Raw genomic sequence first — 27,379 nt, 5'->3', positions numbered from 1 at the left:
TATTGGAAAATCTTTTTTGAAAGAGAAAACATAGAAATTTGTTCCAGATATAAAACTTTGAGAGAAAAGTCAAAGACTTCTCAGATGAGGGAAGAACCTTGTAAATTACTGACTTACCTAGGAGTATTTATATTTCTGTCCAAAATCTATTACATCTTTAATGCATCTCTTTGAAGAAAAGGGGATTACAGCAGTGTAAGACCATTTATACATCACAGGAAGTCAGAATTATGGCCTTCTAAGTTATAAGTAATGAGTATCAGTATAGGAGTGTCAGATCAGTGTGATGATGCTTTCTGACTCCAAGTGCTTATGGGAACATCTAGAACCATCAATAATATAGATCCATAAAAAATCCATGTTATATGAATGGCTTCAGCTGTGGTTTCTTGAACATGCCATTTAGATCAATAATTAAGTCCTTGTTGTTCTTAGTTGAGCTAATATTCTAAATAAACTATGGATACAACTATATGTAAAAGAAGGCTAGGACACTTCATTTAGTGGATGTGATCAAATTAGTGTACACTTGGGTGTCTTTTCATTAGGATTTGATTAGGAAGCCAGATTTTTGGCTATGTGAAACCACTCTATATCTACTTAAATAGTTCAGCAATGATGAACAACTCCAATGCAACTCTGTAGCATTTAGATTTAGAGAGGAATCCTAAAGTGATATTTAACCTTTTATTTTAGCTGCTGAATGAGCTGAGTGTGGTGGAAGCTGAACTACTACTGAAGTCATCCAGCCTGGCAGGAAATTACACAACTGGACTGTGTGTTTGCATTGTAGCTGTACTAAGGCATTATCATCCTTGCCTCATTTTGAATCCAGATCAAACTGCTCAGGTTTTTGAAGGGTTTGTAGTGGTAATGTTTTTCAGACACGTCTTAGCTTTCTAACATTAGTATGTTCAGTTTGTAATTTGGATGCAGCATTATTAGAGAGTTTGATGGGAAATTTAGTACCATCGTGTAATCAGAAAGGCAGAAACTTAATAGAACTTGAAATGCAAATACTCATTATTTTCCCAATCTAATAGATTTTAAAGTGCCTGAAGTAGCCTTATCTCTTGGCTAATGACTTCTTCCAAGATAGGCAGTAATCTGAGAAGGAAGATATGAATTCTAATTTAATAAATACATTTACAATGTATTGGACAGAATACATCTCCACATATATCAAGTCGTGGTTTTATATAGTTGAATTCTTTTTTTTTTGTTATTCTATACATGTTATTTTTATTACTTTATACAGATATTCTTTTTACAACTAGATTAGTGTTAACTAAATTTATTGAAGAGGCATTGTGTCTTCTGGTTTTGTGAGGTTGATTAACTTGTATATCAGCTATTAGGTCTTAGTATCAAATTGTCTATAGTATAGACAGATCCAGGGTGGGTATACAGAACCTTATTTTAGGCTAAGGTTGTTTCTAGTTTTAAAGTTGAGTTCCAGCAAGCCAAGATAAATCTAAAGTTGAATAAATAATAATTAAGTAATTATATACATTTAATTTTATTACTTCCTGTGCACTTGTTTATTTTCCCTGTCATCACATTTACAGTTATAATTTGCTGGCAACCTTTGAAAAGGCTTTACAGTAGAGTCACAGATAGTGCCAGATACATAAGTTGCAGATTCTTCATCTAGTTTGTACACAACTGTATTTCTAGAATTAAATATAAATAAATATTATTCCTTGTCTTGGAAACACAGAATAGTTTTTAACACCATATAATTCAATCATATAGTTCAATCATGTGAAAGGGCAGTACTGTGACTGACTTCTAATTTTTAATAATGAATTTATCTTCCTATAGATTATGTGGTGTGGTCAAACATGTTGTCAATCCATCAGAATGCTCTTCCTCTGAAAGATGTATTTTAGCCTATCTGTATGATCTCTATGGGTCCTGTAGCCATCTTAGAAGCAAATTTGGAGATCTTTTCAGGTTAGTAGTAACAACTTATACTTTGCTTTATATTTCAGCTAACCTTCATGCAATAATTATTCACCAGTCTGATACCATTCAAATGTACTGAATCTATAGCTCCTGGAATTGGAATTAATAAAATCAATCCCACACATCTGAATGCTACAAAGTATAGAAAATATCATGTAGATGCAGATGTACATGTTTTCATTTTGACTTACACAGGCACTTCTACGTGAAATGTTTATATGTTTTCAGTTACAATTTACTATTACTGACATTTTTTTATATTTTACCCAGTCTTTGCTAAGACATTTTTATATGTATTTTCCTAATACCTACATTTTGTATGCATGTTCTGTTTATGCACAGAATTAACTTAACATAAAAACAAGTTAACTTAAAAATAGCTTAAAAGGAGTTACAAACTTGAAGGAAGGCAGAAAACACCCATATGACTCCCCCCCTTATAGTAAAGACTAGTTCTGATTATTGCTATTTAGTAATAGTAAATTGAGTAAATTCATGTTAAACTATGAACTGAGGAAATTTATCTCCATTCCTTAATAGCTTTTAATCATACTTCCCTTCTGAAGTGGTACATTTTTACCTGTTTTAACAACGAACAAGTTGTTTCTAAGATATAAATAATAACAACAACAACAATAACAATAGGAGAAGATAACAAAATACAAAGACCTACAAATAGAAATGGAAAGACTGTGGCAAAGTCAAGCAAGGGTAGTACCAATAGTAGTAAGCGCCTTGGGTGCAATCCCAAAACAACTGGAGCACTACTTGGACACCATCGGCATTGACAAATTTGCCATTAATCAATTGCAAAAGGCGGCCTTACTAGGAACAGCTTCCATCCTGCGACGATATCTGTAATACCATCAAACATCCACATCTGCCTGTCCCAGGTCCTTGGTAAGGACTTGGTAGATAGACAAATATGTCAGATCCAGTCTGAACATCTGGCTGACTGTGTGATAAATAACAACAACAACAACAACAACAACAACCTGCAACATAACACTCCGGACTAAACAATTGTCGATAAGAGAGACAAAAAATTCTGGATAGTGGATGTGGCAGTTCCTGGAGACAGCAGAATAGATGAGAAAGAACTGGAGAAGATAACAAAATACAAAGACCTACAAATAGAAATGGAAAGACTGTGGCAAAGTCAAGCAAGGGTAGTACCAATAGTAATAGGTGCCTTGGGTGCAGTTCCAAAACAACTGGAGCACCACTTGAACACCCTTGGCATTGACAAATTCACCATTAGTCAATTGCAAAAGGCAGCCTTACTAGGAACTGTTTCCATCCTGTGATAATATCTGTAATACCATCAAACATCCACAGGTCCTTGGTAAGGGCTCGATAGGTAGACAAAAATGCCAAATCCAGTCTGAACATCTGGCTGACTGTGCGATGATGATGATGATGATGATTAACAATAATAATAATTCACTGTCCCCATTGTTCAGCTTAAATATTTTTCCAGAAAATCTGAATTTATTGCCAAGTAACTCAGTCCCTTTCTTTGATGGATGCAAACCATCTCTTTTGTACACTTTTTCATTGGACCAACTGACAGAAACAGTTCTGTCTGGCATTTGATACACCTGTTCTAGTGTTCTGCTATGGACATTTTTATTCCATCCCTGATTATCAGTTGACCTTACAGTTAGAAGAAAACTAAATGATTTTAAAAAATGTTAGAGATAAAATTTTGGAATTTTCTGTTTAATATTTTAAACATATTTTCTTGGACTTGAAACTTTCCCCCAAAAGTTGCCCACTGGATTTCTTAGGATTTCAGTTCCACAGATTTAGAGGCAATTTTCTTATTATGATTTGTCAATCCTGTGTACATGAGTAACTTGGAGAAGGAAACTAGTATAAAACATACTACATTGTTTAAAAAAAGGATTGAACAGTATCATAATTGATTTTAGTCAATATTTTACTTCAAACTTTTTCTGTTTTCTAATAGATTTACAAAGAGGACAGATTCCTCCTAGATATTTGCCCATACTTAAATGTATAGCTATCCTAATATTAATATGTAGCCATTCCACATAAAATAATTCACTTCTCAAAAAGAGAATATGAAATAAACACTGCTTTTTGGGGGTTTGGCTTTCGGTCTGTTTACCACAGTAAGACAAGTCAATTTTACTTTTTTAAAAATGACTAAAATTACCTCACTGGCTTTAATTTACATAGTTTTATTTCCATTAGCTGACAACTTAATTATAAAAATTCTGATTATTCTACTCTGAAGTTTTAATTTCCTGTGAAAGTACTTTTTTAAAAAAATCCCCACAATATATCAATGTATTAGAAGTATATTGTTTTTGCTGTATCACACAGATTAGCTTTTCCAATAATCTTACGATTTACAGCTCAAAGTAACATTTTACAATTATTTAAAATGTGGAATCAGATGATCTAATAAAACTTTGCAAATGAAGTTCTTACCTCTGTTTTCCTTGCAGCATATGCAATTTCTATACAATTCAGAAGTTAAAATTCTGTGACTTCTTATATATTATCCATTTTGACCAAAGTTCCTTTTAAAAAAAAACCTCATTTTGGAAATGAGTTATATTATCTACACTTTCTAAAGCTTCTGGTCGTATGATGAAAAGCCAAGCATGATCTAATAGTGCCTGGTCTGCTGTGTTGAATAATACTTCTGCAAATCTCTTAAATCTTCCACTATGGACAGGTTGCTTAAAGGAAACTTAAAAGTATTTCCTAAAAGATTGCATGTATTGAGAAACCAAGTGTTGAGTTTTTCCTATTGCTTTAAAAAAGAAGCACTAAAAATGTGTGGAAGATATTTTCTGTGGGTCTCTTGATTATTATTCACTTCTTATAGTCCTAATTATTCTAAAGGGACAAAATATGATTTATTCAAGGCAGAATTGATTCTGAGCACAGCTTCAAAATCACAATCAACACTATAGTCCCAAATTATTTTGTGGCATGAAGTGGAATTAAATGTCCCTCTCCCAAGTTTTTATATAACTATATAACCAATATTTCCTTTCTTCATCTGTCCATCATTATTACCATGCATTAGTGGTACCTCCTATATTATACTCTGAAAGATAACCAGCCCTAAAATTTAATGGATGTACAATAGTGATTCTCGGATCGTTCCTGTTCCTTTCTCTACTGCTTAGTTGGGTTTTGTAAATTATAGGAATTGAAACAAATGCTATAAATGTGTCTCCGCCTCTCCACAAAAAATGATGAAAAACAAGTCAGAATTTTTGAATGTTGAAAAGACTACAAGTATTGATGCCATATCTGGACAAAAGTTAAAGTGTCGATCCAATTTGCTTATGGAATAGTAGTCTGACTTTTTTACATATGTGTGAAGGATGCATCTGTACTTGACAATTTAAACAATGCCATTATCATGCATTGGAATATGAATGTGAAAAAGACTTGTGATTATCTAGGAATGGATGCAGTTGGTGCACAAGACATACTGTATATGTGTAAAATCCTCCCCCCTGCATAGATGTCAGATTGTGCACCAGCTATCCCATTCAGAATCAAACATAACAGGCCAATTAGTAGTGGCCACAGAAGCAGGAGGAGAACCTCTGCAGAAAAGGGCCTTCGACACCCATTTTCTATAGTAAGTCCAGAAAGATGCCATGGTTGATGGTACTGAAAGCTGCTCAGAGATCCAGAACAGTTGCCTTATGCCCATCCCAAGCCCTAAAAAGGCCATCCACAAGCATAAACAGTGCTCTCTTCATATGATACCCTAGCCTGAACCATATTAAAAAGGGTTCAGATTATTCATCCAGGTCTCTCTATAGCTGAAACCAATTTCTCTTTCAACTATCTTCCATAAAAAGAGAAGGTTAGAGACTAGATTGTGCTTTTTTCCAGTACAGTGGGGTCCAAGGACAGCCTCTTAAGAAGGGGGTGTGCCATCTTAAGATATATGAAGGTGAAAAGAAAGGGGAAGACCAAGGATTGAGATAATAAAATCCTCAAAAAAAGATGGATAAAAACTTAAATAAAAGTCAATATATGAAGCAATGTATGGATGATTCAGAAAGATAAATAACTGGGAAAGTACTAATATGAAATAGATTTAACTAGATTTGTCTTATCTTGTACCTTTAATTTTTTTTGTTTTACTGCTCTACTTAATGTTAGTAATCCTAAAATCCTAAAAGGGAATTGAAGGGGAAAGAAATTTGGACGAAGGGACAGGAATTCAGACCTGAGTCCATAGAGAGCTTTTTACCAGCCAGGCAGCCTCGTCTCCAGAAAAGAACCCCCGTGAGCACTGCCCGCTGAACTTTTATGCACCTCCAGTATTACAAAAAACTCCATCCCTCTCATACAACATAGCATACATAGATAATTGGATACACAGAGAGAATTTCTCAGGTGCCTCTGAGATCATACAAAAACAAGGTACTAAAAGATGTATGTGAAGGCTTTATCATAGCGTTTCCCAAACCTCCCACATGCCAGCCCTGTGAGCCAGGAGAGTGTGCTCTCACTGAAACCAACAGAGAGGCCCATTAGGGGGGTCTGGAAAGGCTGAAGGGTGAGAAACCAAATTCTTGAGAAGCCAAATTCTGGGTGTTCCCACAGGAATAATGTTTGTGGTGTTCTATATGTGTATACATATTGATCAACTTCCCTTTTCTAGTGATTGAGAAACATTCTCTGTGCTTATAGAGGAGATGTGTATGCCTGGTTCAAGTCATTAATGTTTTAAAACTCTCTCTTTGCATCACTGCCACATATTTCAGTACTGTGATAGTTCTGTTTTGCATAGTATACACAGAGTAATGGATAAGTTTTCTTCTGAATTCTGGAATAAGACACTTATAGAGATTTGTACCATTATTTTATAGTCTTTAGCATCACAGCACTGATGTTTTGGAATCACAGAATCTATTAATCAGCCTGCTTTCAGAAAATGTGTTGTAGACCAGGGCAGAAAAAATAAAAGTTTGAAAAAATAAATAAAAAGATTGGTATGTGTTTATAAGCATTGGAATAATGTCACCCCATTTGGAATGCACTTTGTATCATACAGCTGCATTCAGAATAAATATTTAACCAAGAAAATTTCTGGAATTGCCAGATGTTAAGTAGGATCTGTAAAAAATTTCAAGGGGTATTTTAATTATCCAGGGGTTGAATGTTCATTTGAGATTCTTTCTCTTACTAATTAGAGGATTCTGTTAATGCTAATGTGGCTCCCCAACTATATACAGTAGTGGCCAAAATTATGGAAACCCTTTGAGAAAAGTGTATTTTTGAGGTTTGATGGCTAATAAGACCACTTTTTTGGAGTAGTACCATAAAATTATATATCAATGAAAAGATAATTTAATCAAGAATGTAATGCAACATTCTGGAAAAGATAATCAAACAACGAATCAGCAAGCACCTAGAGGCAAACAAAGTCATTACTAAAAGCCAACATGGGTTTTTCAAAAACAGATCGTGCCAGACAAATCTTATTGCATTCTTTGACCAAGTGACAAAATTAGTGGATAAGAGGAATGCTGTGGATATAATTTACTTGGACTTCAGTAAGGCATTTGATAAAGTAGATGACAAAGTACTACTTGATAAGATAGAAAAATGTGGGTTAGACAGCATCACCACCAGATGGATTCATAGTTGGCTGACCGGCCGTACTCAGCATGGAACCGCATCTACATGGAGGGAAGTGTGTTGTGGGGGTGCCCCAGGGCTCTGTTCTGGGCCCAGTGCTCTTCAACATCTTCATCAACGATTTGGATGAGGGGATAGATGGGAAACTCATCAAATTTGCAGATGACACCAAGCTGGCAGGAATAGCCAACACTCCAGAAGACAGGCTTAAGATACAGGAGGATCTGGACAGACTCGAACACTGGGCACTATCTAACAAAATGAAATTCAATGGTGAAAAAAGTAAGGTTCTACATTTAGGCAATCACTTAAATATGAGCCAGAAGTGTGTTGCAGCTGCCAAAAAAGCCAACACAAAGCTGCATTAACAGAGGGATAGAATCAAGATCACGTGAAGTATTAATACCACTTTACAATGCCTTGGTAAGGCCACACTTGGAATACTGCATCCAGTTTTGATCACCACGATGTAAAAAAGATGTTGACACTCTAGAAAGAGAAGAAGCAACAAAGATGATGATTAGAGGTCTGGAGACTAAAACATATAAGGAACAGCTGCGGGAATTGGGTACGTCTAGTTTAATGAAGAGAAGGACTAGGGGTGACATGATAGCAGTGTTCCAATATCTCAGGGGCTGCCACAAAGAAGAGGGAGGCAAGCTATTCTCCAAAGCGCTTGAAGGCAGGACAAGAAGCAATGAATGGAGACTAATCAAGCAGAGAAGCAACCTAGAACTAAGGAGAAACTTCCTGACAGAACAATTAACCAGTGGAACAACCTGCCTCCAGAAGCTGTGAATGCTCCAACATTGGAAGTTTTTAAGAGGAGACTGGACAGGCATTTGTCTGAAATGGTATAGGGTTTCCTGCCTGAGCAGGGGGTTGGACTAGATGACCTCCAAGATACCTTCTAACTTTACTATTATGATTATAGTTTGTTCAATTATCTGTATTGTATTCTATAAAAAGTTATAGGCAAATAACCAGAAAAAGGAAGCACAACTTGCTTAGGTTGATATCAGGTAGTTTTCCTTCATCTGATTGTAGGCAATGAGAATGAGTGTTTAGAGAGCCAATCAGGTGTCATCTTGCTTTGGCAATGAGCCAATCATATCACAGTAGGATTCAGTTATTGATGTCATGAATTGAATCTGAGAGGAGGATATTTGTCAGTGTGTTATGTGATAGCTATCAAGTTGGTTGGGTTTTTTCCCCTTTCATTTAGTGAGCTTGTAAAATGTAATAAAATTAAAGTAATGGTGCAAAGAGTTGACTGGTTCCGCAGAAAGTGATGTAAAATAGTACAAAGCTACAGTTATAAAGAAATTAGAAGAAAAATTGGTGGAAACATAACCAAAGATGGCATTTCTACTGTACATTTTTCTCAAAAGGTTTCCACAATTTTGGCCACTACTGTATCTGGCATGGGGAAATCTCCACTCTCTTTCCAAAACGTCTGCAGCAAGATTTTGACTGCATTTGCCGCTCCTCTTATTTCTAGTATGACAATGTCCAAGATGTTTCTCATAGAGAATACAAAGTAGATAGTCAACTTCATGTATTGAATCATACCCCAGCCATGTGGTTATACAATGATTTGCCACTTGATTTACATTTACATTTGCTATGGATTTTTTCCTAAATTAGCATGGGTCATATATATATGTTCTTTCCTGCTTTTGAACTTGCTGTTTAAAAGTCTTCTTACATTTTTCCCTTGTTGTGCTGCAACATCTTAATCCTGCACTCAAGATTTGCCCAGGATTTACTTGGTTTTGAGACCCATTATTATTCATTTTTAGTAGAAAATATACTGCAGGTGTCCTCAACTCCCGTTCTGTGGACTGGTACCAATCAGTGATCTTTTGAGAAAAGGGTCATGCAAGCGGTGGGCGAGTGTTTGAATCTCCATTTGCGCAAACAGCATGTGCAGGAAACCATCCCCTCCCCACCTGCTGCTGCTGCTGCTGGACAATGGAGCTGGAAAGATTGGGGACCGATGATATACTGCATCTTTTCAGTCATGCTGTTTTGGCTGGTTCAACTATGTATTTTCTGATCTCTTTGAAAACTAGAGTTTCAGTTCTTCACAGTTATTTTATAGGTACAGTGCTTTAAGACCAAGTGCTGCAAAGTAAATTGTGCACAATTCTAATTAGCTGTATAAGTTTGTTTTGTAAGAAATTGTTTTACTTGCTTATTTCTTTCTTTCTTTCTTTTTTTTAGTAGTGCCTGTTCAAAGGTAAAGCAGACTATATATAGCAATGTTCAACCTTCAAATTCCAATTTGTTATGGGATCCTGAATTCATGTTGGATTTTATTGAGAATCCCTCTCTTCGCAACCTTAAATATTCAATGTTGGGCAAGATTCTGAGTGACAATGCACCAAGTCGCTATAGCTTTGTGTGTAATGCACTAATGAATGTCTGCATGGGCCATCAAGATGAAGACAGGTAAGGCTATTTTGCAAACATAAAGCTTCTTATTTAGGCAAATTTCGCAAGCACTGTACCCATTGGGGTCTGCAATGAGATCAAAACAGGAAAGATAGATACAGCTACACAAAACTAGATGTGTTTCTTTCATTTGTCATTGCATTTGTGCATACAAGAAGTGGGGCATGTATCATAACCTGCCATCTTGCTCTTGTACGTCACTGATGATTAGTCTCTTACAGCAGGTTTTCCTGCCATGGGCTCCTTCCCTAATCTCTGGCATTATAAGATGTGCTAACAATACTTCCTATAACAATACAGCAAGAACAAAATTGCACATGAATAATTTTGGCATAAGAATTCAATCCTATAAATTTTATTTCAAATATTAAAAAATGATGAAAGCAGACTGATTGGGCTAAGAGATTGCACTTCATTGGCTGGACCAGCTGCAGGGTTTGGTAGTTGAAGCACTGTGCTATGGTGGTTCTCTCCTTTCTCAGAGGCTGAGTCCAGTCAGTGTTGACAATGGAGGGAAAATAGATCATGCCGTTGGCACCTGTAATGGTATGTGAGAATGACCTTAGGAAACAGGAGGAAGTGCTGTAGCCTGGACAACTATCATGCAAAAGGTATCTCAGCCCACAGAAAGAAGAGGGGGGAGTGTGAAAAGTCACAGAAGGGGTCCTAGATATCTAATTTTCTGGAAAGTAGAAGTAAAGGAAGAAGAAGTACTTGCAATGTTCTATTAGTATAAGCTTATAATAAATGTATTCTTAGTACTCATGGTTTGTACTTCTTGTCTGGAGCACCCCAAAGGGCTGACAAATTTTCATGGTGGAGTGCCCCAGGGCTCAGTTCCTTTTTGTTCAATAGCTACATGAAACAATTGGGTGAGGCCATCAGTCAGTGTGGGTTCTGATATCATCAATATGTGTATGTACACTTGAACTCCAGGCCACCCAGGTGATGCTCCAATGCTTTGTCCTGGTGCCAAGGTTTGCAACTCTGGATGGAGAGGAACAGACTTAATCCTGCCAAGGACAGGTTGCTGTGGATTTTTGGTCCCTGGATCTGGGGATTTTCCATCTTTATTCTTAGATGGGATTCTCCTTCACCCATTCAACATTGCTGCAGAATCTAGGGACTGTATTGCACTCACAGCTCCTATTTCAATGACAAGGACACCTGTGGCTAAGAAGATCTTTGCACAATTTCAGCTTCATTTGGTCTGCTAGTTGGGCCTATTTTTGAATCAGTAGCTCCTTTTAGTTGGTTATTCATGGCCTAGCCATTTCACAATTAAGCTGTGGTAATGCACTGTAATGGGGCTGTCCTTGAAGACTACTTAGAAGCTGTAGCTGTTCAGAATGATGCAGTGCAGGCAGTCATCCATGTGACACTACTCTAATAGTTAACTGGTTGCCAATAGCTTCTGAGTAGAGTTCAGGGTGCTGTTTATCACCCATAAAGCCCTTCAAAGCGTAGATCCAGGATATCTCCTGTGGTCTCTGCCCACTTGGTATGCTTTGGTTCCCTCAATTAAGTAATGCCATTTATTGGGGACTAGAAGGTATGACTTTTCTGTCATGCTGTCTGCCATCTAGAATGATATTTCCCCTGAGAGGTGTTTATATCCCACTCTGATGGTGGTGTTCCACAAGTCTTTAAAAACCTGGCTCTTCTCCCAGGACTTAGAATAGGATGTTTGTGAAGCTCTGGCTGGTTGGTTCTACAGTTTGTTCAGATGTTTAGGTTCTTTTGTTAAATTTAAATTTACCGACAAAGAATTAAAAGGAGACTAGTACAGCTATTTCAAGCTGTTTAGCTCTCATCAGCTAGCCATACCCTTCTGAGATTCAAACTAGCTGATGAGAGCTAAATAGCTCAAAATAGCTATACTAGTATTCCTTTAATTCTTTGTCGGTAAATTTAAATTTAACACAGAAATAGTCTATCGCAGAAGTGACTGCCTGTGAAGGCTCCTAGATTGGAGCTGAAAGGCAAAAGCGGAAGCAGTATGCTCCATCTCATATTTGGGGTAGACCAGGTTGCCCTGATAGACTGGTCTCACCAGAAAACACTTTAAGTTGTTTTGTTTTCTTATTTTAAATGTAAGCTGCACAGAACTATTCTGGAGTCAGATGGGTTCTACCAAATAAATAATAGTTTTGGCATTCCTTCCTCCAAATTCTGAATGTTGTAATCATGCTACTGTTATAGTATAATATAATAGTACATTTGCTTTTTCTACATATACCGGTATATCTTTTTGAAGGAAAATCATGTGTGGAGAAAATCCCTGATGATGCAAAACTTTCCAACAATTCTATCATTGACTAGGTCCATAAATTCTAAATACTAATGTGCTTTGTGTGCTTTAGCTAACCATGAGGAAGGAACCTAGCATGTCTTATGGCTTAACTTGATATATGAAGCCGATCACTATAAGTCATTCAACCAACAATGTTAAAATAAAACTTTGTCTTAGCATGCTGCTAAGAAATTGATTTACCCCAGATGCTAGAATTTTCACTTAAAGCTCATGTATCTTCCTGTAAGGTACTGTGGTATACCTATTGTAAGATATCAGATTGTCCAGCAATGTTGCAATCTCTTGAATTTCAGACAGAGGACCAACACTTCTAACTCTGAAAATTATTAAATAATCCATTATTTAATTATCTATTTGATAATTGAGTGATGATATTTTAAGAAGACTTTTTAAATAGCTTATACCCAGAATTAATTTAAATCATATATTTTAACTCCCTATATTTTACATTGACCCAAGCATATTTGTTTTTCTCTTCTCCTTCTCTCCACATTTATTTTATCTAAATATATTAATAAAAAGTAAATGTGTTTGGTTGCAGACCACCGACATGGCAAATATTTGACTGCCATTAAACTGTTATTTTTTTTACTTTGTTAGCATGGTTTTTTAAATTTATTTTTGTCTCCTAGAATTAATGATATTGCCAACTTGTGTGCAGAGTTAACTGCTTGCTGTACAGTGCTAAGTTCAGAGTGGTTAGGAGTCTTGAAAGCCCTTTGCTGTTCTTCAAATCATGTCTGGGGATTTAATGATCTTCTCTGCAGTGTGGATGTAAGTGCAAAAAATGTAATTAAAATAATAAATCTGATTTTTGTTTTGCATGGTGGATATTTGTAGCTTTCCTGTATAATAAAAAAGGCAGATAATTCTTTGATATTATGCCTCTTATACATAACACAATATTAGTTGTTAATTTTCATGAGTTATTCCTGCAATGTTTTGTGTTTTCCACTGGTTTCACAAGAGATTTCAGGAGAGATTCTACCTGATAGTTGAGTGTAAGGGAAAGCAATAGTTTGAGAAACCTGCAACTCTTCATTGAAATCCAAGGACTTTTCTCTGTAGAACTGTTTTAACAGTGAATTATGCCCATGAAATTAGGGTAGCATTTTATGAATAATACCTTTATTCTCCCGGTTTGGGGAATAATTCCCCATTGGCAAGGTAACTGAATCAAGGTATCTTGTCTTGGCATAATGTTATAATAAGGTGCAGTAGATATATCAGCTGATGGCAGCTGATATATCTATCTGTCATTAATTGTGATGTAGTTACCTTAGCTACTAAACACTGTTACTTTTGCCTCAAGTTGTATTACCTCTGTACAGCAATGGTGACTTCACACTTTCAGACCTCTGACTGCTGGGATCATAGCAAGTTAAAAAACAGCAACTGATATATTGTGGCACAGAATCAGGAAAAGGTAGATCAATCAATAGAAAGAAATAGAAAACCATACTGCTACATAATTAGATCTATGTAAAAGTATTATAGGGACGTGGTAGCTCAATGGGTTAGGACGCTGAGCTTGTCGATCAGATGGTAGGCAGTTTGGCGGGTTGAATCCCGAGTGCTACGTAACAGAGTGAGCGCCTGTTACTCATCCCAGCTTCTGCCAACCTAGCAGTTCGAAAGCACGTAAAAATGCAAGTAGAAAAATAGGGACCACTACGGTGGGAAGGTAACAGCGTTCCGTGCGCCTTTGGCATCTAGTCATGCCGGCCACATGACCACGGAGATGTCCTTGGACAAGCGCTGGCTCTTCGGCTTTGAAACGGAGATGAAGCACCGGCCCCTAGAGTCGGAAACAACTAGCACGCATGTGCGGGGGAACCTTTACCTTTTTAAAAGTATAATGTTTTTGTACTAGCAAATGACCCAACAGAAATATTGACCCTGGGTTTTTCTTTTTCTCTTTTTCCTTTAAGGTGAGTGATCTGTCATTCCATGATTCATTGGCTACCTTTGTTGCAATACTGATAGCTCGTCAATGCTTTTTCCTTGAGGATGTAGTTCAACACGTAGCTCTTCCTTCTTTACTTACAGCAGGTGAGATTTCAAGGTGTATTAAAACAGTAAGAGTCCCCACTTCTTTGGGAGAAAGATTTGCTAAGATTGTTTGTAGAACAACCTGTTTGCCCACTAACTATCTCTTTGGGCTAGAAAGCAAAGCATTTTATCTTTTTTTGCATTTATAAATTGAACATGTATTTTTATTATCGTTTTATTTGTGATTTCCTATTTCTACCATCAAATATTAATTTTGCTTTGGACTTTGTTACAGTGTCTAACTGAAACTAACTGAACTGTTAGTTTCACACTCATGGTATTGTTACCTTTGAATTTTTATAAATTCATATGATCTCACTTCTTGCATTATGTTTACTTGAAACCACTTCTTAGAGTCTCACACGAATTCATATTTAGCTTTTAAAATACTATTCTGTATTTTCCAGTTTTCCCATTGTTATTTCCCATAATCTTTCCTTATTGTACATCTGAAATTTGTGTGTTTTTCCTTTTTTTTCCAATCATGTCTTTCACATTTGTCATTTTTCTTCATAAATTGTCAGTATCTATCAAGTCTTCAAAATACATTCAACATGTTAAATCAGTGCCCCCCAATCTTTTGGGCATCAGGGACCAATTCCATGGAGAGAGTTTTTTTCCATGGACTGGAGGCAGCTTGGTTTCACATGCTGCCTGCATCCCACAGATGGGACTCTGCTTGTTTGTGCAGCTCAGTTTCCAGCATCCCATGGGCTGGTGTTGGTCCGTGGACGGGGAGGTTGGGGACCCCTGTGTTAAATAGTAGCTTAAATCTTTTCTCATTTCATATAAAGGTGAAATATTAAGCTAGAAAAAATAGAAAACAAAACAGAATTAAAATATATTTATGAAAAAGTCTTTATAAAAAACCTTTATTTTGCAAAATATTTGATATAGTAAGAATTTTCCTCAGCATTAATATGTGAAAGCCTTATTTTTTCTTTTTGTTTTATTCCAATGTTTAAAATTAGTTTCAAGGGTTTTTTCCAGCTGGCACTAAAGATGACAATTTATTTTTCTATGATATAATGATAAAGTGGTACCCTTTTCTTAGCTTGTGGAGATCCAGATGCTGAGCCAGGAGCAAGAATGACTTGCCGGCTTCTTCTACATCTCTTCCAAACACCCAAGATTTCCCTATTGTCAAGTGGTAAGAACTCCAAATTCATTTCCTCTCTTAAGTACAATAGTTTTTGTGTCACTGAAATGGAAATCAGTATTCCTAAAGAATATTATTCTCTTTTTACACAGAAAAATGTTTCCCAGGAATTCGATCATCTTGTGATCGCCGCCTTTTAAGTGCTGCTCACAACAGCATAGAAGTGGGAGCAGTATTTGCTGTTTTGAAAGCAATTCTTATGCTTGGTATGATCATGCTTTAAAGTTCTTCATCTCTGTGTTTACTTTGAAGCTAGGCATATGTTCCTCAGAGGGATAGAGAATTCTTTATTGGCCAAGTGTGATTGGACACACAAGAACTTTGTCTCCGGTGCATAAGCTGTGAGTGTACATACAAATATACAGTGTACATACAAACATACAGTGTACATACAAACATAAGCTCTCAGTGTACATACAAACAATAAAGTGATAAATTATAAGATACCAATAGGAGAAGGTAATAGGAAAGATGAGAAGGATGATAGCAATACAGTCCTACTACATAGGTAAATATCCTTAGGCAAGAGACAGTGCTGTGGGAATTAGGTGTTTAGCAGAGTAATGCCATGGGGGAAAAACTCTTTGTGTCTAGTTGTTTGGACATGCAATGAGATTTACTCCCACGTATACATTCAGACATTTACTGAAAACCTGATAGATTATAAGCTTGAAACTTTTCTAGGAAGTGAATAATGGTGTCAGAAACATCTTCCAGGATGAATCATAAATTAATAGAAGTACAAATGGGAGCTAGTATAGGGTACTGTACGAGATGATCTGGAAGGCACTGGTTAAAATATTGTACAGGCTGTAGGGGAAGAGCAGGCAGAACTGGGAAGAAGAGTTATGGTCCTGATCCTTTGCGCTTGACACAGACCAATGGAGACCAATTTGAAGCACCACTTGCTCACAGATATCAGTGTTGGCTTTGGGCCAATCCCTACCTCTTAGTTCAACCTAAAAAATAAGTTATTGTACTGGCTAAAAACAAAGGGGTATCCTCCATTTACATTTAAGGTCCTAGAAAAAAAGACAGAATGTAAAATTAATAATTAAATAACATGTTTACCAATCAGTATTTTTCTTCTCCAGTAATATAAATGTTTGCTTATTAAAGTATGTAATTTTGGTGTTGTAGGGCATTGTTTCTTATTTGCTTTAAGATAAAATTTAAAAATGTTTATCTTGTATATCTGTAAGAACTCTAGGGAGCAAGCAAATTATATCATACTATAGCATAGGTAATTGAAGAAATGTTTATTAGACTAACTTTTCTACAAGAATAGCCAGACATCCTCAAATGTTAAAATAATATACCAACAACTTCTAAAACTGGAAGTAGCATTAAGCAAAAATAAATTAAGAGGGCACTTACTGTAGGTGAAAGCCAAACTATATTAAAGGACTAATAAACCTTTTCATCTTTTTTACTATTCCTACAATATAGGTGATGCTGAAATTGGAAGCAACAATATTCCCTCCTTGAAAAATTCAGATTATTCAGTACAAAGATTACTGGGAGATCTAAATGATGATGAGATATGGGAAGCTACCTCAAAGACTTTGTATGGAAAAACAATTTCCATAGAAACAGCTACTCTCAGTGAATATGCTAGATATGTACTACGAAGCATTTGTCAACAGGTAACACTGGTCTTTGTTTTCCTTCATTATGTTGTACATAGACATAATTTTGCAAAAGTAACATTGTTGCCATACTCCAGGAATTGTGAAAGTTGGTGAGTGCAGGCTTTCTGTGCTGTGCTTCGGTCTATGTCTCCATGTGTAATTGAAGCAGTTACTCTTGCCAGTATATTCTGATAAGTGTGAATAGGATCAATGTGGAGTAACTGTTGGAGTAGGACCAAAGACAATTGGTTTCCAATCTCTATTCAGCCATGGCCAGTCTCTGTTTTATAGCCTAAACTGGGGCTAAGAGTATTATGATGATAAAATGCCATGATGTATGCATTTTAACTCTTGCAAAGAAAGGTGAGATGTGAATATATTAGATGCAATAACTACCACACTGAAAAGTTGTATTTTATTCAAAATTATTTCAAACCATGTATATGGTGGAAATGACATCTACTATATTTGTGTTTAAGTCAGCTCTTCAGTATAAGTACTGAAGTTACAGTGCAAGATGAAGTTAGACTCATTTTTTGTCATACAGAAGTAATATCCAATACGAACTCCATTCTTTCTGAAAAATACTATGTTTTTGTTATACAGTCGAGTTACAAATTACACAGTTAAGTTTGGCTTTGACTTTTGTACTGATGGTTATTCTCCATCAAATTCTTTTGGTAGGAATGGGTGGGGGAACACTGTTTGAAAGAACCTGAGAGGCTATGTACTGACAAAGATCTTATCCTGGATCCAGTTCTCTCTAACAAACAAGCACAGAAATTGCTGCAGCTTATCTGTTACCCTCACAGTATTAAAGAATGTGCAGAAGGAGACAATCCTCAGAGACAACACATCAAGGGCATTCTTCAGGTAACCTCATTTAGATAAGAAAGAAGTTTGTGTTTGATTTGCTTTTTTCATTGCATTATTGTTGCTTACTTTTTTTCTAAATGAAGTAAACACTTGGATTATTGTTTCATAATTATTCATAGCACTTAAACTTATATACAGCTTCATAATGCTTTACAGCCGTCTTTAAGTGGTTTACAGAGGATGTGTATATATAATGTATGTTCTTATTTGTGTTTTTTACTTCTGTGTGGTGTGCACTGTGGACAGCACTTAATTTTGTTGTGAGTTACACAACGACAATAAAGATATTCTATTCTATTCTATTCTGTTCTGTTCTGTTCTGTTCTGTTCTGTTCTATTCTATTCTATTCTATTCTATTCTATTCTATTCTATTCTATTCTATTGGATTGAGAAATAGAAAATAAGATTATCACATCTGCAAGGGATACAGAGATGGGTGCAGGTGTGAAGAGAAACATCATTTTGAGAACATTATAATAAAAGGATAATAAAAGATTGAAACAATCAGAAGAAACTAGCAAGTTGAGTTTTCACAGCAAAAAAAATACAAAGTCCTGCATTTGAACATGGAAACTCAAATGGCATTCCCATTGTTAGATTAGATTTGAATGGAAGACAAACTTTGATCAAGTGTATATTGCTATAAGGTCATATTCCCCTTCTCTAGCCCTGTTTTCTCAATCCACCCACAGAATTCTACCAGCAGGAATTAACAAAATTAGCTATATCCAATATACAGCTATAACAAAATATTTCATATGACATAATAAAACCATATATCAATTTTATTGATGAGAATAATAATTTTACAAATGTTATGAGGAACAAAATTCTGCTCCCTTTTTTGATTCAGAATATAGACCAGTGGACTCTTAGACAGTCATGGCTGGAACTTCAACTAATGATCAAACAGTGTCTGAAGGAACCTGTGAGTATTTCTTGCTTTCTTTTTAATTAATCATGTACCTTTACAAAATAATGTAGTGTATGAGCAAACATACCATGAATGCGCTAGTTTACTTATGTTTTACTGTAGGGTTCTGGGTCTGTGGCTGAAATGAACAGCTTGTTGGATAATATTGCAAAGGCGACAATTGAAGTGTTTCAGCAATCCGCTGATCTAAACAATAACTCTTGTAACTCTGGTATAGGCCTCTTCAATCCAAACTCTCTTGGAAATGCTGACACACATATTACAAGGCAGAACTGTAAAAAGACATTCCTAAGGTAATGTAATCAATCTGAGGAAATTGTGTATACTTTTTAAAATAGAAACACTTGAGAGGGGTCTACTCACAAAGGCTGCTGCTGAATAATTATGGTTTTCACTCTGAGAAATATAGTGTGCTGAACCAGCAAACTTCACAGAATACTAATTTCTTCTGCATGCAAAAACTATTGTCTCCGAGGAGTACCTGGGCATGCAAGAATTTCTTCATTCTCTTGATTGTTTACTAAATACACACTAAAGAGGATAAACACAGTGTTAGCTGCAGGTTAAATAAATACTTTGAGTCACTGAATTAAGAATTTGATAATCTTTCTCTGATTTAAAAATAAAATAGGTTGTTGAAATTAAGAAAATTTCATTTTAAAGAACCTAAGCTGCAATTTAGACCTGATTCCTCAGTGAACTCTATTATTTTTTAACTTTATGGAAAACAATTATTGGTTTAAGATGAGATATATATTTTTTTTATTTTTCATTTCTAACAAGTGCATCCTTAATTGGAAGAAATAGGAAATTTTTACCTAAGCGGACAACATTTGGAGTGTCAGATCAGGAGTTCTATATAATAGTCAAACTGAATTTAAACCATTCATTCATTCATTCATTCATTCATTCATTCATTCATTCATTCATTCATTCATTCATTCAATTTCTATAGCCACTCATCTCATCAATGCCTCTGAGCAGCTTACAATTCAAAAATTAGCTGTAAACTATTACTATTTTACCCAGTATATATCTTGCCTTTTCTTCTGAAGCATAAAGCTGCATACATAGCATTCTCTCTTCCAGGTTTTCCTCTTCAAAGCAACCTGGCCAAAATCATGCACTGAGCATCCACCATGGCTGAGGGTGAAACTGACTCTCCTAAGTCCTACTCTAACACCACATCCTTCACACCACACGAGTTCTCAGTTTAATCTAAGATTTGTTTAATCTTTACTTAGCATTCTTTATTTATCACCTTGTGTGGCTCTGAACCTTCCCAACTGCAGTGTCCATTTGCATGGCAACTCCAGGGAAGGAGCAGCCTAGTATGATGCTACAGGAAGAGCCTCTTGCATTTCTTTCTGGTACAAAACCAGCTCACCCTCTTGTGGTACACCTTAGAAAGCGTGCAAGCATTTTCTTCAACTAAGCTGGTAACTTGGCAGCCAAACTACTACTCTGCAATAGCATTGTGGTCTCCTGGCTAATGTAACAATGCCATTTGCAAATAATAATAATTTTTATATATACAGTGAGAATATATTAATATATTATATTATAATATATTATATTAATATTCTGTTCAAAAATCTTATTTGTTTCATGTCTTTAGCTCTTCTGAAAGACAAGGTGTCTGGTTGGTGGCTCCCCTGATTGCAAAGCTGCCGACATCTGTTCAAGGTCGAGTCTTGAAAGCAGCTGGAGAAGAACTAGAGAAAGGCCAGCACTTGGGATCATGTTCTAAGAAGGAGAGAGACAGGCAAAAGCAGAAGAGGTAGAAGATACTGAAAAATATGGCTGAATTTTAAACTAGTAATTTCTTCTGCAACAATGAAGTGTAGAATTTGAGCTTTCTTTAATGAAACCAGTAGAAACCAGATATTGTTTTGGGGGAAAAAGCCCAACTGTGTGGCATATTTATTTTTAAGAAAATGGACACAGTAAATTCTTAAATGAAATAAGGTCTATCTGTTACTTAGAAATATTGTTTTTTGAAAACTAAACTAAATACTTACCGTGAAGATTAAGAAAAGAGCATCAAAGTAACTCATTTTGTTCTTAATTTGCACATGAAGCTAACTACTTTTATCATAGATCTACTTATCACAAACATGTTTTTCTTTTCTGAGTTAATATTAGGATTGTACCTAGGAGTCTGGTAAATCATGACATATTAAGATGTCTTTTACTGAAAAATATTCCACTAATTCATATTATAGGTGGGAAGTTGTTTGTCTAAATTTGGAATTTCCTTTCTTTTCTGTTATCATTCACATCGAATTTCACATTTAAAAATTAAATTTATGCTATTAATTAGTATTAATTTATCTTGAAATAATTATCAGAAAAGAATTAAATAATACTTTGTTACAAAGATGAGAAAGTGCTCCTTGCTAAATGTTTTTGAGTTGTTTGGTAACCTAAATAATCTCAGAAATTGCATACTATTTTTGTCACCATGAAAGTAAAATACAAAATGGAAGAACAGGGAAAACAAGAATCTTATCCTTCTTTTCCTTATCTCTAATAGGATGAGGTGACTTGTTTCAAAGTACAAGAGGACTTGAGATGCTTATATTTCATGAGAAAAAAGTGTCACACACCTCTCATTATTAGGCAATATTAAATCATTTGCCAAAACAAGTAGTTTTGTGCTTGCTATCCTCAAGATTCCTATATAAATTGATTTATATATCACTGCAGAAAATTTTAGAAATACGCTTTCAATAGTGGAAATATGAACTTCTATAAATTATTATTCTCAGAAGCTGCTTATTTCTGCAAAAGTTATCAATGTTTTGAAGAAGCTTTCTACTTTTATAACATTTTATTTATTTATCACATTTACAAACTGCCCATCTGCCTCACAGAATGACTCATAAAGCTCTCTTTGCCTGGACCATATAATCTGTTTAACACTTCATTCTGGTCACATGTATGAGTAAAGGCAGAAACAATTTTGCGGTTTTAAAATAGTGATGAGAGTTTATAAAGAAATCCTTTTAGAGAAACACTGAAAAGGGGAAGGAAGGATTTGGGAGAGGAAGTATCAGAAAGACACATCTAATTCAGTGTCCACTCTGCTTTTTTAAAGTATGTCTCTTCTGAGTCAGCAACCATTCCTGTCTTTGGTACTCACATGTCTCAAGGGACAGGATGAACAGCGTGAAGGGCTTCTAACATCTCTACAAAATCAAATTAATCAGGTAAAAACAGACAATTCTGTGCTCTGCATCTGTTCAAGACCAGTTAAAGTAATGGATTGAGGCAGATGGGAAATCATATCTGAAACTACATTCATGCCATTTGTGGCAAAATGAGTGAAAGTAATTCATTTATAAATCTTGTTTATCTGATTTCCTTCATGATTTTTAGTATTCTACAAAACACGCTGAATTTCTCAAAAATAGAAATAGTCACCAGGCCAATAATAACTCATTACTTGAATTATAGTAGTGGTCTTGTCTCATTTCAGTAAGGCCTTCCAGTTCTTTTATAGGGATAATATGAAATTCAAGTGAACTCATATGAAGTTAGTGAGATATTTAATTTTTCATTGTAATCTTCTATAACACCTGTCTTTGTACTAATGAAGCTTCTATGGCAAGGAGATTTGGTTTTTGAGGCACTAAGACACAATTTCCACTGGAGTCCTGCCCAGCAACTATGCAGCTATCTATTAAGGTCTATTACAGGGGTCAGCAACCTGAAACAGTGAAAGAGCCACTCGGAACCGGTTCCCTCACAAAAGGAAAAACTGGGAGCCGCAAAAAAATGTGTGCACATGCGCATACATGCACACATGCGCAGAAAAGGGTTTGACTGAAGAGTGGAGCCAAGGCGAGATATGCACCTACCCTGCATATTTGAATTGATTGGTTGAACTTTTTTAGTCCCGCTTTTTTTTTTGGACTGCACATGGCAGAGGACTGGGAGCCGCAGGAGACGGCTGAAAGAGCCGCATGGGGCTCCGGAGCCGCGGGTTGCAGACCTGTGGTCTATTACATCTATTACACATTAAAGTAAATGAGGTAGTAGAATTAACTACTCCTTTTATTTGGAGCAGATATTAATTTTGAATATTGTGTAAGAAAAAAATAGTGCATCCCGCTTTCAAGGTATTTTCTATAAGTTCTTGACTTACGTCCTATCTGAAAAAGGGGACTTATTATCCACATCCAAAGTTCCTATGGTTGCCTACATTGTCAATTACCACATTTTGGATGCTTGGCAACACAGCCACATTTACACCCATTTGCAGAATGCCACAATCATATGACCATGTTTTACGCTGGTTTTGTAAAAACCCAGCATTTCCAGTTTTCAGCAGAGATTTGTTTAACAACTGCGGCATTTGGATTTAGATTGTTGCATTCACTTAATGACCACCACAAAAAAGTTACAGTATCATGACTCCATTATGGTCATAACGCGAGGACTACCTGTATATGGATAGGGCAAGTGGAAAGATATTATCAGCCAGTTCCCCCCAAAAGCTTGTATTATCTAGAAAGCATATTTACTATTTGTCTTGTTAATATGAGATTTTTATGTAGATATTACTAGAAGAGAGCCAGTTTAGTGTAATGGTTAGGGCACTGGGTTAGAAATCGGGAGACCATGAGTTCAAGTCCCACCTTAGGCACAAAGTCTGTTGGATGACTTGTCATTTTCTCTCAGCCCTAGGAAGGAAGCAATGATAAACCACTTCTGAAATCTTGCTGAAAATATTATTATTCTTTTAACTTAATTATTCTTTTAACTGAGAATAGCTTACTTTGAAGATTTCAAAATAAACATTATAATAGAAATAATACTATAATTTCACATATGTGTAACATTCTGTTTAAAGGGAAGAGAGAATAAATAAAGCAAGCAGAAATGCAACAATGCTCACAAAAGAAGAGAAGTGTGCCATAAAATAACAGAGTTAGGAGGGATGTTGGAAGTCTTCTAGCCCAACCCACTGCTCAACTGGAATCCCTATAACATATTAAAAAGATATATAATGTTGTACAGGAATAGGTAAATATTCATAGAAAAAGCACATCAGTGCAAATCATATTTTCCTTCCTAGATATTAAGCAACTGGAGGGAAGAACGATACCAAGATGATGTTAAAGCAAGACAAATGATGCATGAAGCATTACAACTCCGTCTTAATTTGGTAAGAAAGGGGAATATTTACTTATTCAAGGGTATATTTGTTTATTATTTAGGATAATTTTGTGCCTTTTCTCATAGAAGCAGAAAGAAGCTTATAAGGTTTCTTAATTTTATTACTGTTCCTTCTCCTCTCTAAATACTATATTGTCTTACAATTTAGCATTATTTATTTGTTTATTTTTCCTATTTCTTACCTTAATTTTGCATCACAAATATAAGATTAAACAAGGATGACACTTAAAAAACAATGTGCTAAATCAAACATCAGAAAATAGCTGGACAGAAGTCAAACAATAAGAAAAGGTGAAAACAGTTCCTACAGCTTCCTTACCGTGGATGACAAAAAGTCCAGGAAACAACAACAAAAAAGTCTTTATCAGATATTAATTGGTAATCCTTCATAATTTCAGCCCCTACTTAAGCTGCTAGTAATTCATACACAATGCAATATTACAATCTAAAACATTTCCAATGCAGGTTTACTCATAAAGAATAGTTAGAAAATAAAGATTGTGAAGTACATTTGATTTACCTTTTTTATCTTTATTTTTTTTTCAATGCTTCAATTCTAGGTGGGTGGAATGTTTGATACGGTGCAAAGAAGTCCTCAGTGGACCACAGACTGGGCACTTTTACTCCTTCAAATAATAACATCCGGGACAGTTGACATGCAAACCAATAAGTATGTGTACTCTACTGCATATTATATATTATGGTTTCTAGTAGTTTGACTAACAATGTTATTTGTAAAGCTAAAATTGTCATTCATTTTGCATAAATGGAAATATTTATTTATTAAATTTATATGTCACTCATCTCACTATCAAGTGACTCTGGGCAGCATATAAATTTAATAAATAAATAATAATGGTTCTAATTGTATTTTTCTTCTAAAGTAATTTTAAAAGAAAATTCTTCAAGTTCTAACAATGATGTTTCTTAAATTAAGGGTAACTTTAGTACCTTGGCTTCAGCCAAGGATGTGAATGAGGGCTGGCTAGTGCTGGTCACTGTTTTTCTCCATTAGAACAAGGTAAATATGGTAATGTTTGTATTGACAATGTAGGCTTGACTGCTCCTCAGCATTTACAAATAGAATAAAATAAAATAGAGTGTGGAAGACAGATACTACTCCACAATCTTATTTGAAATATTGCATAAGGTTTATGGTGTTACATGGTTTTTCTCTTTGAGAATAACAGTTGCAGATGCCTTTCCTTTTTTAAAACATAAACTCTGTCCTTATATTCCTGCATGTGACATTGCAAGTCAAGTTTAAAAGTGTGGGGCTTGTGTCATGATGTCACGACATACATGTCATGATACACACAACTAAGATAATTAAGAGCCTGGAGACAAAAACATATGAAAAACAGTTGCAGTAATTGGGTATGGCCAGTCTAGAGAAAAGAGGTTCTAGGGATGATATGATAGCAGTATTCCAGTATTTGAGGGACTGCCACAAAGAAGAGGGGGTCAAATTATTCTACAAAGCACCAGAGGGCAGTGGATGGAAACCAATCAACCTGGAATTAAGGAGAATCTTCCTAACACTGAATACAATTAACTAGTGGAACAGCTTGCCTTCAGAAGTTGTAGGTGCCTCATCACTGGAAGTTTTTAAGAGAACATTGGACAATTACCTATCTGAAATGGTATAGGGTCTCCTGCTTAAGCAGGGGATTGGACTAGAAAACCTCCAAGGTCCCTTTCTGATTAATGTCATTAGTTTGGCATCTTTGTGTCTAGTTGCCAACGGACAACTTGCAATGATTTTAAATTGGAACTTAAGTATGTAATACCGCATTTGTGTGATGATTTTCATGGCATATGTGTAACTATTTTGGCATTATTTTGGTTTGTTGTAGGACATGGCTACTTCCTCATCCTTGAGTTGATGTAAAAGTGGATTATTTGACACTATAGAAAGAAATATTAAGCTTCTGCTTTACTATAGGTGCTAGTACTTATATTCTGCTCTTCAGAATTTAATTTGGTTTTTTTTCTTTTCCCCTTTTAGTGAATTATTTACAACAGTGCTTGACATGTTGAGTGTGTTGATCAACGGTACTTTAGCTTCTGACCTCTCAATGGCATCTCAAATGGGATCTGAAGAGAACAAGAGAGCATACATGAATTTGGTGAAAAAACTCAAAGTGTGTTTTCATCTGACCACTGAATTCTGTAAAATGTTTAGTAGCTAAGGTGCTGGGTTATAAACCTGGAGACTGTGAGTTCTAGTCCTCACCAGGGCTCAAAAAATGATTGGGTGATGTTGGGCCTATCATTCCCTACCATCCTTACCTATTCAAAAGTTTTCTGTTGTGGGGAAATTAGGTGTCAGGAGCCAGCTATCTGTGCATTTTGAATTGACCAAAAATAAAGGTGGAATAAAAATAAGATAGAAAAGGTAGATAGACAGACTGATAGATAGATATAGATAGAGAGATAGATACCGTGGAGAGATACACAGAGGGATAGAGAGATGCCATACTGAATGAGGAAATCTGAGATTGTAGTGACCCAAATTTTAAATTGTCTTGCCTCTGCTGCTATCCAGCAGATTGTAGTGTTTTGCAACTGCCAATGATTGAACACTTGTAATAATAAATTAGCAAACAAACACACAGTAGCAATATACTAATTTGATTAATTAAGAGCACGTATACAGAAACAATTGTTTTAAATCAAAGTTATAAAAATAACATTTTCTTACTTTCAAAAAACCACTTCCTCACATGGTTTAGCTGTGTTCAATGTGAAAAAGCCTATTCTATGGACAGAAAAAACATTCAGTTTGAACTTTTCCAACTTTTTTGTCAGAGACAATTGCTGGCTTCCCTATTAAAAAGGGGGATCAAGTAGGATGTAATGCAAAAAAATTACCCTGGAGTAAGAGTAGATGATAGTTACTGTATATGGCAAACAATCTGACATGACATGTATTCCTGTCAAGATGCTTATAAAGTAGTATTGCATATGGAAATAACATTAAGCATATTTTAGAAACAAAAGGGCCCAATCCTCTGCATTGCTGCTTTAAAAATTCTTGATAGCAAAGGATAGGAAAAACTTCTGCTTGAAACCTTGGAAAGATTATGCTTGTCAGAATACTTAATCCTGATAACCTGTTCTGGTTTAATGCTAAAATGAGGATCTGATG

At 35.6% G+C, this 27,379-nt stretch overlaps 1 protein-coding gene across 1 annotated transcript in view; it reads left to right on the top strand.

Annotated features, from left to right (window-relative positions):
• MED12L (mediator complex subunit 12L) overlaps nt 1-27,379 on the top strand; it is a gene marked incomplete at its 5' end in the record, with an annotated part of 177,693 nt that overhangs the window by 126,615 nt on the left and 23,699 nt on the right. Inside the window, 16 exon segments of the mRNA XM_081328791.1 lie at nt 697-860; nt 1,825-1,956; nt 9,847-10,074; nt 13,024-13,165; nt 14,323-14,443; nt 15,498-15,593; nt 15,695-15,808; nt 17,052-17,248; nt 17,918-18,106; nt 18,964-19,038; nt 19,147-19,337; nt 20,663-20,824; nt 22,145-22,256; nt 24,128-24,217; nt 24,789-24,898; nt 26,237-26,372. Of these exon segments, the coding sequence (XP_081184917.1) occupies nt 697-860; nt 1,825-1,956; nt 9,847-10,074; nt 13,024-13,165; nt 14,323-14,443; nt 15,498-15,593; nt 15,695-15,808; nt 17,052-17,248; nt 17,918-18,106; nt 18,964-19,038; nt 19,147-19,337; nt 20,663-20,824; nt 22,145-22,256; nt 24,128-24,217; nt 24,789-24,898; nt 26,237-26,372 (2,259 nt within the window).

Source organism: Vipera berus (genome assembly GCF_964194415.1).
Source record: "Vipera berus genome assembly, chromosome: 5".
Taxonomy (NCBI): Eukaryota; Metazoa; Chordata; class Lepidosauria; order Squamata; family Viperidae; genus Vipera; species Vipera berus.
Note: the sequence above shows the minus strand (reverse complement) of the source record. Positions and strands in the feature narration are given on the sequence as shown.